Raw genomic sequence first — 26,435 nt, 5'->3', positions numbered from 1 at the left:
TTTTAAATTTTTACGTTTTTAAGATAATTTAGATAAGATGCACTAAGACATTTTTAAAGGAAGGCCTAAAGGGAATAAAATCAACTCTCCTTCAATTATACTAAACTGTGTTAAGATGTTCGCACTACACTTAAATTATAATATGATTACAAATAAATGTTTTTTCGTTAATGAATGCATTTTATTCTGTTAAGGGCCTATGTTTTATGATCTGTTGATCTTTTAAAATAAATAATAATACAGGGAATTTATAATTCAAGCTGATACAATACATCCGGAGGTTGATTCACACTTTATAGTATATTACAGAAGTATATTAATTCTACTTCATGTCTATTGTTTAAGTTAAAGTGCAAAGTTGAATTAGTGTTATATGTTTGCTTTAGGTGATAGAAATTTAAAATGCACTGTAAACCCTAAAATGCCTAAATATACATATTTCAAAATTAGAACAAAATAGATTTGTCAAGCAATCGATCGGTCGATTAACAGAAAAAAAGTTTTGATAATTGAAGTCAAGCAAAATGCCAAAAATGCCATTGTATGACATGCGTTTTCTTTTTAAAAATGTTCTACCGTTTTGGTGATCAAAATAAATAATTTAACTGAGAAAATAGTTGATCTTTTTAAGTGATAATCACAATAAACAGCCAAAGTCAAAATGGAACCCGCAGCATGAAGAACTGTGGGTGTTAACGCCACCTGCTAGTTGTGTTAAATCTGCCTTCAGGCGCTGAAGGAGACACATGGAGATAGTTGTGAAGGACTTTTTAATCAGCTCTGAGTCATTAAACACACAGGACACGCAGAGTAGAATACCTACTTTCTTAAAATCTGCCTTAAGTAAAATGTAAAAAAATAAAAGCCTCTATTTATTATCTGGAGGGCCAAATAAGGTGTCAGGGACCAACTTTTACAGCTGCACGACATGTGCACCTGTGGTAAATGCTTCTGTACGAGACATGAATTGTTTACGAGAGGAAGCTATTATGTTGTCTTTACAGCTATGACTTAAACAAAGTCGTTGTATTCTGCATCTCATAATTCCAACATTGTATCTGCTTTATATGAATATTGCATGCATGGTGTTTCACAAGAACGATGCCTTTGTCTGCCTACTATGAATTACAACCACTAGATTGTAAAGGACATTAAATATGGAATTGGTTATTTTACATCCCGAGAGTGATGGTATTTTATCAGTGCAGTGATGGATGGCCTGGATGCCGTACTGTTGCTGTGGTGTTAACATACAGACACACGGAGGCTGCGTAAATGCTCCCTGAACAACTCTTGCATACATAACATCATTTTCTGTCTTCTTTCACACACATACACTATGCATAGGCTCTATGAGTCAGTAAGTATGCTCTCTGGCTCTCTACTGTTTGCTCCCTCGCTCGCATTATCTCCCTGCCTCCCTTCCCCCACTCTCTTTCAGTGACACAGAAAAACTAACGCCAGCCCCTCCCTCTTTGCTCGCTCGCTTCTGTCCCCCTTTCACCAATGGTAGACAAACACCACACTTTTTTTTTTTTACTCCGTTTTATCATTATATCTCCAATTTGCATTTCTCAGTCAAATCAGCCGCAGAGCCTCTCCATCAGTATCCTCTCATCACTTCTACCACGTTCTCCTCATCACTGAATCAGTGTTGATGCTGTTCTGCAGCCTCCACTGGAAGCTGGTTTTGCCCAAATAAATCCATTGCATGCCCCCTCTCTATTCATTGTTCACTCCTCTCTCACCCTCCCTCCTCTTTCTCTCAGCATCACTGCCTGGGAACCCACTTTCCCCCCCCTCCTCAGTATTCGATGTTGCCCTTCCTGCATCTCCCCCTCCCCATATATTTATCTATGTGTGCTTATTTGCCTCTCTTACTCTAATTCTATGTGCATCTCTACCTCACATTAGCTCTGGACACTTCGCAGACTTAACACTGCTGTCATTGGCACTATTTTGCATCTTGTGTGTGAGTGGATATTTTTTGTTATTTCACGCACAGTGGCTGCATTTTTTCTCTTTCTCTCAGTAATCTGGTCAGGGTTCAGTGTGGTGGTCTGGACAGAGATTGGTCAGGTTGTTAGGTGTGTGTGTGTGTGTGTGTGTGTGTGTGTGTGTGTGTGTGTGTGTGTGTGTGTGTGTGTGTGTGTGTGTGGATGGTTGATGGGGGTCGACATTAGAAGTGTGCCTCAGTTTGAAGTGAGACCCTGCTAATCCCCGTTAACAGATTAATTATCTTTGGGCAATATCGTGTTGCCGGCGTGTTGTTGAGTCGCTTGGGCGTTAAGCTACGATGGGCTACAATGCAACGATAAAGGGTCCCTTAGGGGTGTCTCCTCAATCTTAATCCCTCTCTCTCTCTCTCTCTCTCACTCTCTCTCTCCCTCACGCTCTGTCTCTCTCACTCACTCGCTCTCACTGAGAGCTCCTCTCTCATCCATCAACACAAGCACCTCTCCACTGTCACCAGAAAACCATTCAATTATTGGCTATTTAATATTTAAATAACTGCAAGATTTATTGGCTCATTTTTTTCTACCCTTCTTTTCACCCCATTTTTGACATATTTTTGGCATGTCTCCAAGCCATTTTTTCAGGACGATGTTTTTTCAAGAGCATCAAGCGTTGATGGCAGGCAGTATACCTCTTTGAGTGGGTAAATATTATACGGACGCCCGCGGAAAGAAGAGACGAGGAGGAGAGAGAAACCTACCAACACAAGCCACAGAGGTAAGACACTGATCTATTCCTCCTGTCGATTATGGTTTCATTGTTGATCATCAATCAAGTGAAATATGATATAAATGTAAATTACACCACCTCACAGTATACTGCTAATTTGGCTCCATGCTTATCTTTCCAAATATGCTTAATGGATGTTCATGCAACCATTACACCATATTGCCAAAATGGATTCATGCTTATCTTTTCCACTATCACACCATGGATGAATCTTCTCCCATTTGTAGAATAAGATGCTGTAATGGTTCACCCACTTATGGTTTCATGTTTCCCATATTTCCTCTAAATGCTTTCTAGAACATTTGTTTTAATCTGCAAGATAATTCAATAGTTTGTTCTTCTGCGTTGGTTTGTCAGTTCGTTCAGTAGTGTGGAAGCGTTTTGTCACCATCAACTTGTCATGCTGGACTCCTGCACACATCAAAGCCCTGATTCGCTCTGACTTAGTGACTATGAGCTGCACTCACTTACCTTCGGTCAGCTGCACTCACTTTAAAGGTTCATTGTTGCGGAGCCGAACATTCATTTTTCAGATGAATGTAAAGCTGAAAATTGAATTTTAATTGAGAATATTCTTCTTTTCCCTGTCGCTACAGCCCAGTAGATAAAGCTAACTTCATAAAGATGTTAATTCATTTCTCCTGGCTGATGTGGTGTGTCCTGAGACTGTAATGCTTTCTCATAAATTACAGCCATTACAGTTGTTGTTAAGAGGCTGTTAGACGACCACTCAGGCTGTAATGTGAAGCATAACCGATTTTATGGGGCAAATGGGAAATGTGCATAATCTCAGCAACAAAAGGACCCCATTGATTACATCCTCTGCTCCAGACAAAGTCCTATTGTCACAAAAAGATGAAGGTGGTGATGCATTGCCTGTGCTAAAGATGATCCTAAATTCAGTTGACAGAGACGCCTCAGCCTTGTTCTCATTAGCCGCCTCACAAAATGGCCCTTTTCTTTACATTCAGACATCATGGAGTCTCATATCACGCAAGTGGTTTCATTCTTGGTGTCATCGGAGCTCCGTGAAGACTGAACGCAACAGAAAATGTCCAATTTTTATTGTTTAATGTTTTATTTCTCACAAGCTCATGGGTGGGTGAGAGTCGTGGGTTCCTTCCCTTTTTTATTTTGCTCTCCACCGACTCAACTCAAAATCACATTTATTTGGCTCTGGTTACGTAATGGTAACAGGCATGATAACAAGCTGGCAGGAGACATCACGTCAACTTGAGGCTTCCTATCCGTGACAACTGCTGACTAACTGCTGCTCCAGATGACTGTGACCCCCCCCAACACACACACACACACACATATACACACACTTCGATCAGCACCTCATTAGGTCGCCTCAGTAACATTCTGAGCTGCAGGCGAATCCTTCCTTTTGACCTGATGCCTGTTCTTCATCTTAAATTAATTTAGTGTTACAGGTGGTATCACAGATATTTCTTTATCTTTAATTGTTTTATAATGGGAATTATCGGGTGTGTTCTGCTTATCTTATTTGAGTGGTGGACAGTGTGACCAAAAAAGATTCTGGCACTTCCACAGAATATTAGTATATATAATGGCTTATTCCGCCGTCAGGAGGAGACAGAATATAAAAGTGGTTTTGTAAATTGTTTTTGTGTCACAAATTGTTCTTGTGTCACAAATTGCTGTGTGATGGTGTTTTGCCCAGTAAAATAGAGTTGGTTGCGGGTTATTAATTGTTTTAAACATTTAAAGGTTACGCAGTTGACCAAAGCGCTCTTCATGACGACCAATTTTATATATTTTTCTGCCTATTGAAGTGTTACAGCAATTATTTCATCCATCTAGGATTTAGCATATAGGTATGCTGGTTCATCAGGTATACTGTGTAGCACTACTCACTGTGAAAATCATTATTAGTGCAGTTCATCATCAATCAAAGGAAATGTTTTTCTATATTGACCCACTTTATTGGTGGCAGTGATCACGACAGGTTGCCTGTTCCCCCATTTGATTGTTGAATTGTTCCCTCACTTGATTATTATTGTCGATATACTGTATATCGTCTCCATAGTCTGATAAATGCACCTCATAGACCTGCCTCACAGCTCCCATAATACATCCAATCTAATGAATTCACTCAAGATAAATGGTCATGAAGGAGTGCATTAATATAACGACACGAGGCCTGTTTACACTGCTGACGTGTGGTGGACGGATGCAACTCTCACAGCGTGTGAACCATTATGTTCAGCACAGTTTTAATAAGGGAAATGGAGTGTTGGCAATGATTTGATTAGTGACAGTTGGGCTGCTGGAACCATTAAGGTGAACAGGCTTATTGTAATGGGCTTACAGCAGCAGCCCTGTCTGGCCTGTGGGCGAGCTGTTAACTTGTTCTGAGCCATAAACGCCCCAAATCTGAATGGGGAAACTGCCTGGCATTGAACGTGACATGCGGCTCAATGTAAACTTTTATCATGCACAGTATTTCACACAATTATGCGTGAATCAATAGGGACAGTAAAAAGCCTCAGCGCTGGAGAATACTGTGCCGACTGAATAACTAACAGCTGCATTAAAAGATAATAAAAGCCTTTAATTCAGGCTCTATCTGTCATTATTGGATCCTGTTAATGCAGAACTGTATCTGCCTGTAATAAAAACATTGATCTGAGTTGTATAACCCTTTTGTATTTAAGCTTCAGTGCTGTTGTTGTGAATGGTTCTCTCTGTGCTCTCCTCTCTTGAGCTGTCTTAAAACGCTCCTTTCTTAAACACTAAAGCTCTGATGGTCTCTTAATCTGGGCAGCGGATATCAGAAGGCTACCAGGCTCTCCTCTCGCCCTCTCTGCCCCCTCTGCGCGGTCATTGTAATGAGGATTCCAGTGTGTGTTTTGGCTAAACGGATTTGCCCTTTGTGTTTACCCTACTTTCTCCCCCTTGGCCAGCTTCATAAGCAGCGGTTGATGATGCAGTCAAATATATCATGCTTTGCATAACAGCCCTCTTGGTGTCTTATACACTGTTCTTCTCCTGCATGCTCTGCTTCTTCAAAGACCCCATATATCTCCTATATAATCCATGCTGCTCCTATAGCAGATACCCTTCTCATAAGGTTAAGAGAGAGGTCTTTCAATAACAGCTATCAGTACAGTACAGTACATAGATAAGTAATCTCCCCGTGTTCAAGGAAAAAACCCTCTGACTGCTACTAATGTTTATTATCATTTAATCTGTTGATTATTTTTCAATTAATTATTTCCTCGTTTGTGCAGTGAAATGTCATAAAATGGTAAATAAATAAATAAAATGGCATTACAGGTTTCCAGAGCCTGAGGATCTTGAAATATTCTCTTTCTGTACAACCAACAGTCCAAAACCCAAACATATTCTATTTAAGATGATATAAAACAGCAAGAACTTAACATTTTTGCTTGATTAAATTACCTAAATGATTGCCAGTTGCCTGACTAATTCATTGACAAATGGCTTGAGGTCTGAGGAAATCACAGGCTCAGCAAAGGAAAGCTGTTTTTTCTTAATTTTTTTTCAAATATGATAAACAGGTAAATCTGTTTGCAACATAAATGTGAGACAAATTAGCTTTAATAATCCATAAAGGAATCAATCCATAAAGGAACTGTTCTAAGATCAATGAAGCCAAACTATTGCACCTGAGGTGTTACATTTAACGCAAAAACACGCTCAGCCTCTGCTCAGAGTGAGGTACACAGATTTACACACCCAAGAAGATGTTTCAAGTAACTGTGGCTGACATTGTGACCTTTACTCTGAACAGGGCATCACTACTCATAAATTCTCTACACGGAGCCGGGGCGGAGGAGGGACACACAGCGGCTGTAGAGCTTGCAGTGACCCCTCTCTCCTCCCAGCGCAGGACGTCCTTCACCCTTCCTTGCAATCTTTCACTCTCCTCTGCTCTGACTTCACATCCTGGTCGCTCTCACCCTTCCTCTCTCTCATTCCTCCGCAGGGTGGAGGAGGGGGGACCAGTGGCAGTAGAAAATGGCTGCCATGACAACGGTGCCCAGCTATACCCCTTCACTGTGGGTGAGGTTGTGTCACGCCCTCCCCAGGCTGGACCTCACCATGCAGATGAAGGACAACGTCTTTGTCCCCGACAGCTGGGAGTACCAGCAGGTAACAGACACCTGCCGCACCACATGCTCTACTGTAACTGTCCAATCTGAGGTGCTACATTGCATAATCCTTACAGCCCTGTTGCTTCTTTAGCAGTTATACCTGTACAGTAATATTATATGACAATTAAGTGACTGGATGATGGGCAATTTGCTCTACAATCACACTATGAATTGCTCCATAAATCCCTGAATGTAACAGCAATCTGAGAGCTACGATGATTAAAACACCTTCTCATACCAAGTCATTGACCTAATCATTCGTGGGAAGATTGCACTAGACCCCTCCCAGAGCGCCTTCGTCACATCTAACCTTTTTTTGGCGTTTTCTACCTTGCTTTAGTTACAGTGCTCCTTCTAAACTGTCACTTGCACCTCTGCCTCTGTGCATGCAAATTGGAGACATTTGAATGCATTTTTTTCAGCAACTGTGCGGTTTCTGCTGCAAAATACATGGGTTCATCCTTCTCCTCCAACAAGCTCTCACACAAAACGCTCCAGCCAGCAGCAGTGTCTCACAGAGCAGAGCATGTTTGTGACTTCTCTGCGGTACAAAGGGGGGGGGGGGGGGGGGGGGGGCAAATTATCCTGCAGAACAGAAAGACAAAAGAGACTGAAAGTGCTCCGAGAGGGAGAAAGAGAGAGGGAATGAGTAATGCGAGGAGGTTGCTGAACAGAAAACCGGGCAGAGAGAGAGAAATAGAGAGAGGGAGTGAGAGAGTGGGAGTGAGAGAGAGTGGCAGTGAATGTATTTAAGTAGGTCACAGATTATTAATAGAGATTCAGTGGTGTGGATAGAAAGAAAGAGAGGGGAGAGTGGGGGGAGAAAGAGTAGGAGCGAGGGAGAGCGTGGGGAAAGAGGGGTGGGTGGAGTGGAGGGATGGGGAGGGGCGTCAGAGAGCAGGAGGTGAGCTGGAGAGAAAAGGTGGAGGAATGGAGAGTGACAGACGGGCAGATGGATGAAGGATAATACTGGAGATATGTGTTGGAGCAAAATGCATTTCATTAATGTTGACTTTATGACATGGAGCCTGATCAAAAGCAAAGTCTGATATGGCTTAGTGACATTAATATTCACTACGATGCAGATCAGGGAGTCATGGGTTAAAAGCCTTTGAAATAAGTATAAATGATGAAGAATCATCTCGAATTAATTGCATTAAATTTCCATCTTTGTTAATGTATGTTTGCATATAGTGTGTGTCTGTATCCTGGATTTTCGCTGCCTCTTTTGAGCACACAGCTGATATTCTCATACCTTTTTAATCACCATCTCCTGCTGCTTAACGGGGGCGGGACAATATGACAAGTTATGTAGTTTAACAGGATTAGTTGGTATTTTCTCAGATTGCTCTCTCTTTAAAGTGTCATTTTTCACATTCACTGACTCATCCTTTCTTTTCTTTTCTCAGACTCTGCTGGTTTTGTCCAGTTTATCAGCCATCGCTCTCGTTATCTCCCTCTTGGTGGTCCTCTCCTTCCTCATACATTACTGCTGCTGTCACCGTGGCGACCGGGGCGAGGGATCGGAGGAGGAGGAGGAGGATGAAGATGCCAGCACAGGTCACGGTTACAGTGGAAAGAAGGGGCGGGGCATCTGCTGTGTCACATGGGTGGCGGTGGCGTCTGTCACGCTGTGCTGGTGAGAAGATGTCATTATCAACCACAGAGCGCTTATACTTCATGGCAACACACACACACACACACACACACACACACACACACACACACACACACACACACACACACACACACACACACACACACACACACACACACACACACACACACACACACACACACACACACACACACACACACACACACACACATATATCGCCTTTTAGTAGTGGAGGACGAAGTATTCATATATTTCACTCAAGTAAAAATACCAGTGGAACATCGTAAAAATCCTGAATTTTAAACGACTTAAATACATAATCAGCTAAACATAAAGAAAAGATTTTACAAAATTATAATATATGATGCAGTGCTCCATTAGCACTTCAACTAGCATCAACATTAAAAAGGCCCTCACGCATTAATGCATCTGTAATAATTATCCACAAATAATAATACAATAGCACATATATCACATTTACTTTTGATACTTTGCTGATAGGTCATGTTTAAAAACAGGACTTTTACTTTTAGAAGAAGAGCTGAATACTTCTTCCACCACTGATGAATAGATTGTTAACACTGATGCATCAATAGCATTTTAGTGCTGTAGCTGGTCAAAGTGGAGCTCTTTGACCTATAGAGCCTTCACGTCCTATGGAAAATATGGTAAATACCAATGCCGATGTGAAAATGGTAATTTCCTCAGGGGGAGCTCGTAGAATATTTTGACACACAAATTGCCGAGATGAGATAACCTTTGACCTTTTCAACATGGCTGAGCGCAACGCAAGAGTCTACTTTATTACAACAACACTGTTTTTGAGCTGGTAGGGAAGATTATGTGCTTCAGATAAGGGTAGACCAAGCTAATGTAGCTAAAACCGAAATATTAGCTTTCCCTTTTGTCCTTTAAAAATCTACTATTCACGCTCTATACAAAAATACAGCATATTATTCACTCTTTGTGTTTTGTTAAATCCTCTTGCAGTAGCAGAGGTAAGTAACAGGTAATGAATGATCTGTGGGTCCGCCATGTTTCATTTCACTATGACAACAAAAGCACTTGAACACAACGCGTTGGTAATTTCCAGTTCACAGATAGAAAGGGCCATCTTTTCCATACCACCAGTTTACTCCAGCGGTTACCTACAAAGCCCCCTTTGAAACAAGTGTTTAAAGGTCACCAACCCTGCTCCTGGAGAGCTACTGCCATGCATGTTTTACACACCTGATTCTAATTATTACCTCGTTATCAAGCCCCTGACCAGCTCCTGCTGCTTGATAACGAGCAGCTCATTCAAAGCAGGTGTGTCAGAGTGGAGAGATACCAAAGGGCAGGGTTGGTGACCACTGCTTTAAAGTAATTCTTCAACATTTTAAACAACACGCAGTACAAGTTTCATGGAAGGTTGAGAGAAGTTACAGCGCGGTATAATTAATCAATAAATTGTTTTATTTACTGAAACAAGGCAGCAAAGAGAGAAGCCTTCAGTTTTGATTTAAAAGAGCGGAGAGTTGCAGCAGACCTGCAGTTTTCTGAAAGTTTGTTCCAGATATGTGGTGCATGAAAAATGAACGCTTCCTCTCCATGTTTAGTTTTAAGTCTGGGCACACAAAGCCCAACAGATAGCTTAGCTTAGCATAAAGACTGGAAACAGGGGGAAACGGCTAGCCTGACTCTACCCCCCTGTTTCCAGTCTTTATGCTAAGCTAAACCTATTTGCCGCTGGCTTCATATTTAGAGGTATCAATCTTCTCATCTGACGCTCTGTGAGAAAGCTAATAAGATTTTCCCAAAATGTTGAGTTATCCCTTTAAATGAAGCCATTTGAGAAGTTTAAAGGAGAAATTATTCCTTATCTGAAATGTGACAAGTTGCTGCAAAGGGTCACAAGTCAAAAAGATTAAAGCCACTGGTTTAATTATAATTATATTATTATTAAAAATAATAGTATTTTATAGCTTCAAGATTCTAAACTCTATTGTCTGTCACAAAATGATAGAAAATAGTTTGGTTAGGGGCTCACAAACAATATAAAAATATACACCCATGAAAGACATAAAATTACATTAAAACACAAAACAATTAGATAAAAAAGAGCAGGTGTGCAAGTCACATTAAAGTCTATTTGGTTTAAAATGGATATGCACCTTATGCCTTTCAGGTAAAATATTAAACTGAAAAGTAACTAAAATCTGTCAGATAAAGGCAGTAAAAAGTCCACTATTTCATTAGGTATAAGGTCACAGAAGCTAGAAATACAAAAGCACAATATATACTTCAACATTTTACTTAATAACAGGACTTTTAGTCTGTGAATCACAACCCTCTCCGTCGTCATGTGCTTTTTAGCCTCTCACACAGTCACAAATGTCACTGGAGAGGAAAGGAGGGCCTGGATGACAGCTGATGGTCACGTTAAGTTGCTGTTTTCTGACCTCAGGCCTCTGACAGCACTGTGTGTGTGTTTGTGCGTGTGCGTGTGCGTGTGCGTGTGCGTGTGTGTGTGTGTGAGAGTGTGTGTGTGTGTGTGTGTGTGTGTGTGGACGGGGATGATCTCAGCCCTGTCCACCTTCAGTACAGTAGTCATTTACCCACCGGTGTTGATCTGGTGACCATGCGGTCATCTAGTCAGTTCACTGTCTCTGCTGCTGTGTGGGCCTCATATACAGAAATGCTGCTTGGCATCTGTCTAACACACTCGTGTATAGTGGAAGTCAGTGACGGGAAGCTCGGCTGCCCATCAGACCTTTTTAAATCTAAAGCTACAGGCCCAGCTGTGTGCTGTAATAAAATTATAGTGCAATTTAATGCTTCAGCAGTGTTATATTCCAGTCCATTCCCCTGCACATTTAAATGCACTGAAACTGTTTTGTTATATCGCAGAACATAATGTACAGGGGGTCTGATTTCAGCTGTTATCATGATGTCATCATATACAGACTGTAGGTTGAAGTGGTTCGTGTCTCCCCCTTATGGACCGTAATGTAATGTAGTGGTCTCCTCCTCTGCTTTCTGTGCTAGACTGGGGGACGGAGAAAAAAAAAGGCAGTAGTTTATCTCCTGAACATATTTCATGTGACACCATTTCCTCCAGATGGTGGCCTTTTTTTGTCCAAAGTTCAAAATCAGTCATTTTGAAATGCAGCTGCGTTAGACAGCGTTCACATTTGGCAGCTTGAAATGCAAAGCACACACAGACGTAGACACACATTCCTCCTTTTCCCCCCGCTTTCTAATCTGGGTCACATACTTTGTGGGAGATTGGATCGTACCATTCCTCTCGGGTTTGAGGGGATTTGACGAACATCTGTCTGGAGCCTTAATCTGAATATTTGAATAACGGGAAGATATGTAAACACGTCGCTATGTTTAACATTTCCAATATTTTCCTCGCTGAAGCTTAACCGCTGAGTGCTGAGAGTCAGCTTTTTTTCCCATCATCTGTTTATTCCTTCCCCTGCGCTCCACTGTTGGTACGCTCATCCAGAACACACATATCCCATCTTCTACAGCTCTATCTCCTTGTGTCACATTCATTTAAAATGTACATACACACTGAATTAAACATTACATTTATGCTTCTGCTATCTGTTCTTCTACCCCCCCTCTCTTTCTCTCTCACACGCACATGAACACACTCTCCCACAATGTTTTCATGTTTCCTTTTTTTTCCTCCCTTTGCAGTGTTGCCATAGGCATTGGTTTCTATGGCAACAGCGAGGCCAATGATGGGATGTATCAGTTGACCTCGTCTCTTCTCACAGCCAATTATACGCTAGCTTCCATCGATCTGCTGGTGAGTGCTGCAAGTCTGCAAGTTAACTGTCATGCAGAATATCTAGCCTGTGTGTGTGTGTGTGTGTGTGTGTGTGTGTGTGTGTGTGTGTGTGTGTGTGTGTGTGTGTGTGTGTGTGTGTGTGTACGAGAGAGAGAGTGAGAGAGAGAGAAAGAGAGCGAGAGAAAGAAAACCAGATACAAACTTCTGTTTTTATCGATTTCCCTGTGGTTAGACAGCGGTTTATGTGTCAGACTGGTAAAATGTCCTCCTCCTGCTAAGGGAAAGAGATGGGTCAGGAGAACAACAGTAATATAGATAATGAATACCTGAATGAGTGGGAGAAAGCACATGAGTTGATCAGTTCATATCCATTCATACCAAAGAAACTAACGTATCAATCATTAAAATTAGAGTGGGCATATCTAAGCTGTCCCTCATAAAGCAAAGCATTGAACACAGTGGAAAGAGAGAGTTAATAGACATGAAGTCCCTGGACAGAATAATATTCATAACATAATATTTGATGAACATTTAATAAGACACATTTATCAGGAAACTGCAACTGGTTTGGTCAGAGCAGGAATGTCCCGTCATCTTCTTTAGAGTGAATACGTTGTGTCCGCCCACTCAACATGCAAACATGCAACCGTTTCAGCTCAAAACCATCGAAATCTTTCAAAAATATTTAGCTTTAAGAAACTAAAAAGACAAAGAGAGCTGCTGTAAAATGTGTGAGATGCATGGACTAAAGCCAGTATTGAGCGAGATAATGTGAGCCTATCCTCCAAACGCTCAGTCACTCAATGAAAAAAAAGGTCAACAATGCATTTTCTGCCTTGCTGTGCAGATTTGCGGATGAATATTGAACTTAAACAGGGAAAAACGCACACATCCTGCATTGATTCTGTGTGTCATTTAACTATTTTAGCTGCTGATAGGTGCTATCCCTGCAGATAAGGGCTTTGTGACTTACTTAACAGGGTTTTAAATACAGAGATTTTGGTATTTAATGCTCATAGTTGCTCATAGTGTCTGTTTTTTACATGCAAAAATGGAAGTAAAACATGTAGTGAACTTGTTTGTAGAATGAACAAATCTTGCGTCACACAGTTCACACTTCTGCCCCATTGTCGAGTCTTTATAGAAATCCTTACATATGTTATTCTACAAAAACATGATAATATTAATTGTAAAAAAAACAATTTAAAGGTCATTCATAATCGTATGAAATCTTGAATATCACCAGTGGCCTGTTTCACAAAGATATATTAGACTGGTCTTTAGTTTTAGGCCAGTCTTACAGTAATTTTGACATTTTAGACTATTTTAAGCCTAAAGTTAGCGGCCCTGTCCCCGGGCTAACTGTGGCGTATGAGCCATGTTATTTGGATGAATTTAGACATTTATCAAAAGTCTGACTAGAAGTTAGGTCTAAGACAAAGTCAAAGTCTCTTTGGGAATACGGCCCCAGGAGCCACTGACATGTGGAATTAACAACAAGATACAAATATTGCTAACATCAAAAAATGTATATAGAATAGGAAAAAGGGATGAAATCATAGGAAGATGACTGAAACTGAAACCAAAAGAATCAACCATCAGAGAAATCGTATAATCAGAACAATTAAGTTCAATGAAAAGATGCATGCACTAAATCTACACTAGAGAACATACTTTACCTAAATATATACAATCATAGTGCTTAGTAATATGTTGTACTATATTATTAGCGTGTGTTTCGGCGATATCATCATATTATATTTCATATTATATTATCATCTTCTCATATTTTTTGTTTTACTGCCACTTGACTTTTTACTGTCAACTTTTTAGTGTCTGCTTTTTTACTGTTTATGTCGGCTATTTATGATATTTTGCATCTTTTACTGATGCTTTTGTTATTTGCTTTATCACCTTTTGCTGCTGTAACACTGAAAATGTCTCCATTGTGGGACTCATAAAGAATTATCTTATTTTATCTATACAGTGAATCTTTATATGCATTTAGCTTACATTTATATAAGAAACAGAAATGTATGTAAAAGTAGTAAACGGGTAAGAATGTAATATGTAATATGAATGTAATATAATATAATGTAATAAGATAGAAGCTAGCTGCAAACAACAGGCCCTAAATGACTCTATTCTGACTGAGACGGGTAAATTACCCTGATTCATACAAAGCACAAAGCAAGTCTCAAAAGGAGTGTGATCTCTTTAGACGAATCGCTTTTTGAATTTAGGTTTACAACCCTGAGTAAAAATGAAGGATTTTCCACCTCAGCTTTAACTTGTGTTATAGAGGGACATGCATTAGCGAGCTGAAGCACCACGATGCCCACCTCCGTCCTCAGTTCTCTCTCTCCATTTCACAACCACTCTAAGCTGACCACGATTTTAACCAGCATCATCGTCTCTATTTTGTGGTTTCCGTCCCACTTAACTCCCCTTACATTCTTCCTTCCTCCCTCTCCAAGATTTCAGACACAATTTCTGGGCTGCAGCTGTCTCTCTCTGGCCCCCTGACCTCGATGGAGGAGCTCTTCACTGGCAGTAAACCCTTCCTGGTGTCGACGCGGAACTGCCGGAGGTTATCCGAGAACGTGATCAAACTCCTCTCCTCCATCTCCCTGGCTCGGTTTAGTGCGGACGCTGGTCTGGGGAATGACAGTCTCACCGGGGCGTCCATCATACCATTAACCCCAGTACCTCCCTCTGTGGCCCCTACAATGGTACCCACCGGCGGCTTGATGCCCAGCCCCTTCTCACCTGGCTGGGCAGCCAACACACTGATGGTCAATGAGGACTACAGGTGAGGCCCCCGTCCAGATCTGATAGATATTTATCACACAATAGAAACTGATTTATAAGTAGGCTGTATTAAGTACTTCAATTCAATTCAATTCAATTCAAAAAACTTTATTTGTCCCCGGGGGCAATTCAGGGCACACAGAGCAGCAAATAACGACAGTGCAACTATACAAAAACATTTTAACCTAACAACAAGAATAAAGTGTAAAAGAAGAATAAGTGTCAGGATGTTAGTGTGTTAGTACAGGTTAGAATAAGTGTCAGGATGTAAGTGTGTTAGTACAGGTAGAACAAGTGTCAGGATGTAAGTGTGTTAGTACAGGTAGAACAAGTGTCAGGATATTAGTGTGTTAGTACAGGTTAGATACGGAGAACATCGTCTGCGTGAGATGTAGAAAGACATGCGTGTATCAGATGTAAGCAGAAATGTGAACGGGTGTGTAAGATGTAAACACGCAGTAGACTGTTGAAACAGGTATGAACAGAACTGTAGTGCAGAAAAGATATAAGTGGACAGTGATCGGATTCAGATTGGGTCAGACATGATACATGTGTGTAATGGGCAGACGTAAACAGACCTATAGTGCAGTAATAGAGTATAAGTACTGCCTGGATCTTTTCCCAAATGCATATTCGAGGTGTGTGTATTTCAGATGATTTTAATACATATCTTATCCAAACACAATCCAATACAAATATGATACTGATATATTTCTGCATGATCCAACACTCTGCGATTGAAAGCCAATTCAATACAGATTGTTTCAGCTGCATTTAGGTAACTCTCTATTTTCAAGGTCTTTAATTTCCAAATAATAAAAAAACAAAATTCAAATTGGTACCTGGAAAGACCTTCGTAATTTGGCTTTAACTGGGAGATAAATACTGTTTCATTTGTCACCAACATGTAAACATGTCCAACTTTTTAACAGGAAGCACCCAAATAACAAACACGGTTTTACATTTGAATGAATAGTTTTACGAGATTACATTTTTACACTTGTTTATCAATAGTTTTGAGTAAACACACTTTTTCTTAATCGTCTGGTTCATGCTCAGAAGACTCAGAAACGCCCAGAAAACGATGCCTTCATGTACCGTCGCACCAACAATAGTAAACACTGGCAGCGACAGTGAGCTTTCTGGAGTGTTTAGCCTTGATTTGTTTGTTCTTTTTCTTCATACAAACTGACCTCTGATAGTTTCGCTCATAAACTTATTTTTACTTTTTGGAAATAACAAGAAAGAAATAACAATTCCTCTGAAGCGTGTTTTAGCAGTTTCCACTAAAATACATGCTGTAACTCCATTCTTCTGCTTACACTTCTTGTTCTTCCCATTTACAAAACTCATTATCGATCTGTCAGTTTCCAATCCAATATCTTAACATTGGGCCAATAAACACATATATTCACAAATATTACTCTAACTAGTTAAGCAGAAGCATTTAGCGCTAAAATACAAACAATCCATGGGTATGTTTTATGGAAATTAGAGTAGAGAATAAAGTAATTTTGGATTAAATTTGATTAATTCCTGTATATGTTAGGCCTACTTTATCATTCAAGTGTAACCACTTTACATCTAGTAACCATTTCCTGTGACTCAGAGGTGAAAAGTTTGTTTTTTCTGTGTGATTACGAGGCAGCAAACTTGGAAACATTTCCAGTCACCTCCTAAAACCATTTCCTATTCTGACAAGTTAATGTAGTGAATAAACAGATTTGCAGGAGCACATCTGGACCAGTTTCACTCTCATCAGCATGTGCCGCTTGTTTATCAACCCTGACACACCCTTGCTCATATACCCGGGTGAGGAAACTGTCCGAAGCAGCCTTTCATAAATGTTGCATGTTTATTAAGATGGCTGGGTTTGTTGCAGTAATGCAATGGAAACTCTTCTCTTCTTTTTTTCTTTTCAAAAATGACAAAATGTTCTGACGCCTAATGGATTGATGGGGTGCTTTTATATTTCACATTACATAACAATAACAATATCAAAGTACTGCTTCCCATAAACTTACCACACACAGCCAAAACAGATGGTTTAATTGATCCCTCCTTATAAACAGTGAGCGGTGAAGTGACGTTCAACCTCATCCTTACTTCAACGCTTCCCTGATCCCTTACAGCGGAGTCTGCTGTCATCCTTGTTGCTATTCACTGAATTTTCTGTTACATAAATACATATCCCAGATCAGAAGTGTTACACTTTTCAGCTTTTTTAATTGATGGGACAGTGAAAAAAATAGCAAGTTTTAATCCCAGAACGCTGCACATTACCATAAAACTAATGAGCTTTTTAAAACTAAATATACAAGGTTTCAAGCTACTAGTGCAACTGAAAATGAGGACGAGCCAGGAGACATTTTAGCTCATCTTTGAGCATACAGTCGTAACAAAGGTTGGTTAAAGAAGTGGTTCCCGACCTCACAAGGGTCTCAAGATAAATCTAAAAGGGTCACAAGATGATTAAGGAAAATAAGGCAGGAAGAAAGATGAACATTTACCTCTCCAGGCCTTTGAGCAACTTCATGCTTGATTGTTCAAGTTCAAGACTGTACATTACATTGTAACTGGACTTTATAGAAAACCTTCATTTGCTGTTTTTGCTAATTTGCACCAGTAAACACAAGTTACCAAATTTACTCCAACCAATTTCAGGGGATAAATCTGAAAAGGTCTCCTGACTGCTAAATGGAGGAGCAGTTGAAGGGCTGAGGTTTAATTCATTAATGTATAAAAACATCCACATTAAAGTGCTCTAGTTTATTTACCACGGACTGTCGTGAGCTATCGCTTAATTATACCACAGCTATGGATTTGAGCTACCTGTTTTATAATCCTAATCAACCAACTCTGATTTCCCACACATAGTAATAAAAAACACAACAACAACATAAAACTTTAGTCCATAGAATTATACACACAAATGTCTTGTCAGCTCTCAAAACAAAAATGTGGGATTCAAGTAAAAGAAGAAAAACTTGCAAATGGACCTTGAGTTTAGATGTTTTTGTTGTAAAGAGAATAACCTCCCACAGTCAGCATTTATACTGATTTTTAACGTGCTTGTGTTTGTGTGTGTTTTTGTTATAGGTGGCTATCTTACGTGTTGTTGCTATTGCTGGACCTCATAGTATGTCTGTTCATCTTGCTGGGACTGGCCAAGCAAGCCCGCTGGCTGCTCATCCTGTAAGTACACACACACACACACACACACACACACACACACACACACACACACACACACACACACACACACACACACACACACACACACACACACACACACACACACACACACACACACACACAAACACACACACTTGTATCTTTAGACACAAACCATACAACACTGGATTGATGATCAGGGTGTCCTCTTGGCTGAAGAGTTTACACTGTTCCTCCGACAGGATGACCGTCCTGGCGTGGCTGGCTCTCTTCCTAAGTTGGGGCTCCCTGGGCTTGGAGACAGCCACTGTAGTGGTGAGTAGCCCCAGTAAAACTAAAACTCTCTGCTCTGGAGGCCAGGACTGGAGGGAGGGAGCGGAGGGAAGAAGGGCTGGAGGAATAGGAAGTGAATGGGACAGTCGGGGGAAGAGAGCTACAAGAGGCCAAAACCATGTGTTTGTGTGTGTGTGCGTGCGTGTGTTTGTGTGAGATTTCCGTGGCCATTGTGCTAAACTGTGAAAAGATCTGCCTCCTAGGGAACGCTGCAGTCGTGGCAGAGGACCAAAAAGGCAGGAAAATGGGGCAGAGATTAAAGATTCAATGCGCGTGTGCACAAGTGCGTTTGTGAACAAATTGTGTTTGTGCATCAAAGTGTGTTTTTTCGTGTAAGTGTGCTTGCAAGTGTGTGGGCGTTTGGCTTTGAGAAGTAAAGCTGGAATATGACGAGAAGTGCTTTAAATGAGAGTGAGGGGAGAGGAAGCGCGGGAGAGTGAGACAGAGAGACAGAGAGAGAGACTGGATAATGGATGTAAGACTTGAAGCTGTTGCTGTACCTCGGCCCCTCGGGGCTTCAGACTGAGCATGCATGGAGGTGGAGGTGTGAGTGTTATGAAAGTGCAATTACACTAACATGCCGCTGTACAGTGTTCTGCTTTTAACGCCTAAACATGACAACACCACCAGTGTGCGCTTTGTCTTACAGGGATAAATCCAAGCAGTTATTAAGAACAAAGCACAAAGAAAGTTTTTTAAGTCTCCAACAGTAGAGTGTCCTTTTTCAGTTTCTCCTGTGAAGTTTGGTCGTAATCTCTGAAGAGGGAGACTGTTTTGGTCTTGGCTGGGGATGTGTGAAGAGGCTAAATGGTGGCTGTTTTTCTGCACTGCTAACCACTTTAAGAGACTCAGTGTCATGTGGAGCTGGCGGGAGATGGGTCCCAATGCCTGTGGATCCACACAGAGCCCGCTCTGTCCCTGGCCACTGACAGGGAAACAATGGGCCAGCTGTGGGCCTGCCCACTTTATTCTGCCCCGGGTCACCACTTTTCCCGTCAGCCACCGGGCTCTCTGTGTGGCTCTCACTCCCTCTTCTGGTGGGGCAGTCTCAAGCTGAGTGTGTTTATTGGTGTGCTATCTCTCCGACCTGAGTGCATCCTGTTCAAAAATAGGCCACAGAAAGTGCAGCAGCGTATAAGGATGATATGGAAAAACAGGCTAACATGGTGGAAGATACAAGTGATGAGCTAATGGAAAACTAGATGTCAGAGCAAAACGCAGGTTTATCCAGGGCAGCATGTGATGTTAGAAGATCAATATGTGCCACTGTATTGTGAGCAGCTGTCAGATATGTGAGGAGGTAAGTATGTTAGTCGGTCAGTGTGTCTACTAACTTTTTGTCATCATTTTCTCTTGCCTTCCCTCTGTCCCTCTATCTCTCTCTCTCTCTCTCCTGCTGTTTTTTTCCTTCCTGTCATCCCTTCTCGCTCTCCCTGTCACTCTCGCTGCTTTGCCAGGCTCTCAGCGACTTCTGCTCAGATCCAAACACATTTGTAGTCAACTCCACCCACTTCAACACCGGCACCAGCTCAGGTACAGTATCAGTTTATCCCTGTACAAAGTGCCGGTTGTTTCTCATTTCTGCAATGCACTTGATTTACCTCCCAACTGCGCTCATGTCAGCACAACCTAATATAATGACAGTCAAATGTTCCCACATATTTTCTATTATGCACTGATCTGTTGTGCACTGGTGTTTTGCGGGCCATTCAGATGTGTTGGATTATTACCTGACCTGCAGCAGGCGCATGAACAGTCCGTTCCAGCAGGTACTGTGACCTCCTGTCAGTCACATGTATATATGTATATATATATGTATATATATATATATATATACATATATACATGTATATAACATAGAACATTTAGCTGACACTCATTTATGTTAGTGAGCAGGATGCATGTCAGACAGGCTCAAGGACAAATTACTTGAGGACAGAAGGCACAGCTGTTGCTGCGTGGCCTGTCTCTCTCCAGATGAATAGCTACTCTCTCAGCATATTAATGGTATTTATGAGCAATACTGCAAAATAAAAAGCTCTTTTAACTCTTAACTTGTTGGCTGCAGCTGCTGACCCAGTCTCAGAGGGCACTGTCCAACATTCACACACACCTCTCCAGTCTGGACAGAAATGCTCTCACACAGTTCCCCAAAGCTGAGGTATGTTATGTTAACATGCAGCTTAAGAAATAACATTTCTGAAGCCTTTTCTGTGATCTTTTTTTTCTGACTTTTCTGTAATTTTTTTTCTGATTACAGAAATCACTCAGGGAGGTTCAGCAGATACTCAACTCCACAGAGGGAAACTTTCATCAGTTGGTGGCACTGCTGAACTGCCGAGGTCTGAATAAGGTAACCCATGGCGCAGTGCGGGAAACAGGATCTATAAAAGGGGTCGGCAGCCTTTTTGATATGAAGTACCATTTTTACAGTTTCTTGTAAATCAGCGTGCCATATCAACATCAACCAAGTCGACGCAGTGAGCGTTAATTCACCCCCGACCTGTGCCACATTTTGTGAAGAAAACGTCGTGAAAAAAGTAGTGATGTCCAAACAAAGCTTCATAAAGCTCTCTGAAGCATTTTCTTTATTTCCTGAGCCCACTAGATGGCACTCACTGTTCAACAAAGGGTTGAAAGTACAACAAATTTGAGCCAAACAACCGTGAGCCATTTTTCTTTGAACTATGTTCCTTACTTCATGAACCATAAATAACAGTCAGAGCATCCACCAATGGCTATGAAAGAGGTCATTTGGCATACGTATGATAAAGCACTACATCCATTTCCCCCAAGCAGTTCTTGTACAATTGTTGCTATAGTGTGTCCTCGGTTACGCTGCCGTGTGCCAATGGTGGCACCTGTGCCAAAGGTTGCTGGCCCCTGATCTATTCTCACTGCTAATCATGTTTCACCAAAGCACTGCTTCTTTGTTTTCATTAACATATCTATTTTCTTTTAGGACTACATTGACTCTTTGAAAGGCCTGTGTTATGATGGGATGGAGGGATTACTCTACCTCTCCCTTTACTCTTTCCTCTCCGCTCTGGCCTTCACTGCCATCCTCTGCTCTCTGCCCGGTGCCTGGAGGAGCTTCCCCAGGTGAGAGCGTGTGAATATGTGTGTGATGCACAGGTGTGTAAGTGCTGTTATTTTTGCTGTGATCAGCTATTCTTTCCCATGTCATTGTTATTTTGTTATTTTAATTTTATACACTTTGAGTTGCCAGCGAGCATAAACAAGGATGAAACCCTGTGAGACAACGTAAACTGATGCTTCTGAAAAGTCAATCAGGGAGGACACACAGTATACTCCTCTGCTCTTCCATTCATAAAGAAAATAATTACAAAATGTTTCTGCATGTCATACAATGATGATTGAGGGCAGCACGGTGATATGGTGGTTGGCACTGTCGCCTCACAGCAAGAGGGTTCCTGGTTCAAATCCGGGCTGGGGCCCTTCTGTGTGGAGTTTGCATGTTCTCCCCGTGTCTGCGTGGGTTTTCTTCGGGTTCTCCATCTTCCTCTCACAGTCCAAAGACATGCACGCATTAGGTTCATTGATGACTCTAAAATGCCCGTAGATGTGAGTGTGAATGGTTGTCTGTCTCTGTTGGTCTCTATATGTCCCCTGCGATAGACTGGCGTCCTGTCCGTCTCACGCCGATGTCAGCTGGGATCGGCTTCAGCCCCCCTGTGACCCTGATAGGGACAAGCGGTTGAAGATGGATAGATGGAAATAATTTTTGGCATAATTGGCATATGCAAAAGTCTGGCATGCCTAAAAAGGATGTACAGTAATACCAATAATAGCCATAGGTTTTGCTCCCCTCAACCCACTTTTAGATTGAACTAATTTCTTTTGTGCGTATTCAGGAGTTTGGTCGCAGTGGCACAGGCTTGTTGGATCTGCTGAGATGGATATGGAGTAGGTAGTTAGTTCCAGGTACAAAGAAATCCCTGAAAACCCTCTTCAAGTGTCATCAGCTAACAGTAGGATTAGGTAGTTGAGATTGGAGAGTGCAGCAGTCCTGTAGACTCCTTTTACCACCTCAAATTTACGTCTTATACCTTCTTTTTATTAAATCTTGGAATGGTAGCATCTAAGCTACCATGAAAAGTGAGAGGGAGAATCACGGAGATGTCTTCATCATTCCTCTGCTCACACGTGTCCCTCTCTTTCTCTTTCATGGACGACCACGACAGTGAATCGGAGGAGTACGAAGACTCGGACAGTGAGAGTGAGGACCCCTTCACCTCCCATCAGGCACGTAGACAGACGGCCTCGGGGTCTCAGCGAGGGGCCATGGCCCCCTTCTATAATTACCCGGGGGCCGGGTGGACACCCCCGTTTTCTAGTGCGCCGCCCCTCCCGTGAGTAACACAGACACTCAGACACACAGACAGACAGACAGACAGACAGACAGAATGTCCCAGATGTTGGAAGAGGAGGAGGAGGTTGCTCTTAGATACAGTTTTGACATCAAGCTTGTGTTTCTGTGTCAAGATATGTTTCTAGGGGCAACTTTTATACTGATGCCCCCCAGATCAGGGATTGTAAAAAGTCCAGGATGTACACAAAGTTTATTTCAACAACACATAGAAACTGACTGGGCACTATTCAGACACATAGTGTTTTTGCTGACGAAACCATAGATTTCCCCCCTCAAAACAGAATTAATGCATTACATCCTCACTAGAGCGTAGTGGAAGTGCAGTTTAGTCAGCTAGGTTCACACACCTTTGTCTCTATATAGACACGTAGTCCAAATCCACAGAGCTGTCAGGTTAAGCACATGCATTGCAGACAGACACACAGACAGGTCAATATGGACTATAGTGTAGGCAGAGAAACAGACACAACTCCAGAGGTCTGTCTGTCTGTCTGTGTGTCTGTCTATCCGTCTGTCGGGTGTTTCAGGACAGACGATGTAGGCCGCTCGGTCATTTTCACAGATCTTGTCTCAAATGGCGTCCTGTCTCCTAAACAGTAGTAGACTACTGCTGTGTTGGGGGGTGGGGGTCATTGACGAGGCCGCGCTCGTAAAAACTCCGGCGATGTGAGGCTCAGGTTGACTATAGGTAACCCCCCCTTCCTAAAACACCCTTCTGCATCACTCTCATCCGTCTCCTCGCTGTGATGTCCAAATCTCTCAAGTAATTTCTCTGGATCTGCATCATACCTCCTTTCCCTTTTTTCGTTCTTCCTTATTTCTCACTTTCAACCTTCTCATCTTATGCTTTTCTCCCTTTCTCCCTCACTGATGTTTCCAAGCTTAGTGAGAGCTCTGAGAAACCTAACCGTGGACAATTTAACTTCCTAGTCTAATGCGAGCTGATCATCTTGACTGCTCCCATCTCTAGTGTTAACACAAAAATACAAGGATACAGACTAAAGCAAACTGTCAAGGCTCAGAAACCCAGCTAACACTAAAAAACAAAAAAAACACAGTCCACTCCTCTTAAAAGGAATCTGCTCAGGATTGCTTTAAAAGCTTTCTTGGGTTTATCGTGCAGATAAACAAATTCATTAGGAAAACAACATTGCAGCTGAAATGGGACTGGTGAGTCACACCCAGCTCTAAATGCATGTAATTGCAGATTATTGTATAAATCCTGCAGTGCATCATGAGTCAGGAGTGGACTGTACGCCTGCTGTTGCTGCCTTGCTTGAGTGCCAGTAGTACTAATACCTACTAGATATACTGAGTGCTGTGTTTTTCCGCACTATATTTCTAACCGCTCTTTCTCCTTCTTCCCTGTTACCTGTCCCTGGCTCCTGTCATCCCGCGGCCCCCCGTCCCGTCTGTCTTTCTCAATGTGTCTCACCCCTGTTTCCCTCTCTCCTTCATCCTCCGTTCCTCTCTTTCTGTCTGTCTCTCTCTCTCTCTCTCTCTCTGCTGTCCTTGTCTCTTTCTATCTCTATACAGGACTCCAAACGTTTCCTCCAATGGCAACCCTGGCTATGAGAGCCTACCCTTGACTGACAGGCAGTCCCCACCCCCCTCTGTGAGTTCCTCTGTACTTGTGACGCCATCGCAATCTGTGCCATTTTTATTATCGTTGCTGTTAGTGCACACGCTCGCTTTAATAATCAGTATCAGACGGACTAACACGGTGACCTCGCAGGACCCTGTGGCCTTTTCTTCTTTTTGATGCTTCAAAACCTGCAAACACATGAACCAAGATGTTTTCACCGTTCCTGTTCATTTTCTTGTGCATAACTCATTCTTAATAACATACATATGAGAACTCTTCATGTTTTATCAGCACTACCTGGCCAATAAACAATAGCGAACATTCAGCAATCTCATGGTCGTCCACTGAGGAAAATATGACCACGTCTTATCATGTGACCGAACTTATTGCCTCATGACTGAGAACTGAGAAACATCAGCTTGGGAAGACGTATGATTCAGTTTAAAACTCCAGAAATAGGTAGTAAGAGGACCTTTATGGGTTTTTTGTCAAAATAATCCTCTTTATTTAGTGTAAACAGAAGAAGGAAGTAAGACAGAAATTCAATAATATGAAGTCCCTTAAAATATATTGATGTAAAGGGGCTTAAAACTGTTTGACAAAAGGAACCAAAAAATACAGAACTTTAGCTTTTCCAGAAGGTTTCAGTTGCATCCCATGGTCTTCCTCAGCAGATGGAGGCTGGGGCTGAAATCCCCTCACTTCCCCATAAATTACCACAATTTATCACATGACCAAACTCTCGCCGGACAACAGTTTAATCCTCTCTATGGATGCACCGATTGTGAAATTCTAGGCAGCTTGGTTGAGAGCTGATACCTACTGTATACAGAGGTTTCTTTTGTTGTTTAGTTTGTTGTTGTTGTTGTTGTTGTTATTTATTCCCCCTTTTGTGCCAGGGAAACAGAGAAATCTTCATTAGGAAAAAAACCCGTAACAGTTTTGAAGTTATTCAGAATGTGATAATCAGCAACATTTAATCATCCAACTTTAAGAAACAACCTTAAACACCACCTTCTTTCAAATGCAAAATATTCAAAAAGAAAAACAACTGTTTCAAAAGCATTTTTATCCTTTTAACACAACATTAAGTCTGCGCATAATTGATGCAACACGGCCGATAAACATCGACCTCTGCCATCAATGGACGCTGATAAGAAGATAAGGTGAATATCGTCTGATTCTGATGTTCAGCTGATAAATCGATGCATACAAAGTTATCTTCATGACAAATGAGCAAAGTAGATGTGTTGAGGAAGACCATGAGATGCAGCTGAAAGTTGGAAAAAGCTAGTAAGTGCATTTTTTTGTGAAAATAACGAACATATTAAGAACTTCATTAAAGTCTTCTTGGCTGACTGTAAAGTTACTTTTGAGGAGGGAATGAAAAGCGGTAATATTTACAGCTTTACTTCTCCTTTGAGATTCTGCATTAATGGCTTAAAGTCTTTTGGTCAGATAGTGAATAAAACATGTGTCGTCTTCTACTCTGGAGTCGATCATGTGTGTGAATAACATATTTTGTTCTCCTCTCTTTTATTTTCTCTGAATACACCTTTGGACCGTCTGGACCTCTCTTCCCGTTGACTCTCACCGTATGTTCTGGACGTACAGTACTCTCCCAGCATGCTGACTGGTTACGGGGGAAGTCAATCACACCCCAACCCCGCCCACTCGAGGAACCTGTATTCACGTTGATTATTTTTTTGTTAGGAGATGTATAGAAAAAAAATGTTTAGTTTTCATATGAATGGACACTTTATTGAAATGAAAAAAGAAACTAATCTAAATGAAAGGAATGCTAGGTGTGAAATCAAAGTGCGTAACGTCAGTACCACTGAATATTA

The 26,435-nt window shown here is 41.5% G+C and overlaps 1 protein-coding gene across 1 annotated transcript; it reads left to right on the top strand.

Moving 5' to 3' along the window:
* Positions 1-2,677: 2,677 nt before the first annotated feature.
* Positions 2,678-26,392, top strand: ttyh1 (tweety family member 1). Its single transcript, XM_083919179.1, has 15 exons — positions 2,678-2,733; positions 6,722-6,888; positions 8,300-8,529; positions 12,199-12,310; positions 14,770-15,104; positions 18,203-18,298; positions 18,520-18,592; positions 20,068-20,143; positions 20,324-20,379; positions 20,679-20,771; positions 20,871-20,963; positions 21,573-21,712; positions 22,816-22,983; positions 24,540-24,618; positions 26,203-26,392. Exons 2-15 carry the CDS (start codon positions 6,754-6,756, stop codon positions 26,284-26,286), a joined length of 1,770 nt encoding a protein of 589 aa, XP_083775305.1. The 5' UTR covers positions 2,678-2,733; positions 6,722-6,753; the 3' UTR covers positions 26,287-26,392.
* The last annotated feature ends 43 nt before the right edge of the window (positions 26,393-26,435 follow it).

Source organism: Echiichthys vipera (genome assembly GCF_963691815.1).
Source record: "Echiichthys vipera genome assembly, chromosome: 8".
Taxonomy (NCBI): domain Eukaryota; kingdom Metazoa; phylum Chordata; class Actinopteri; order Perciformes; family Trachinidae; genus Echiichthys; species Echiichthys vipera.
Note: the sequence above shows the minus strand (reverse complement) of the source record. Positions and strands in the feature narration are given on the sequence as shown.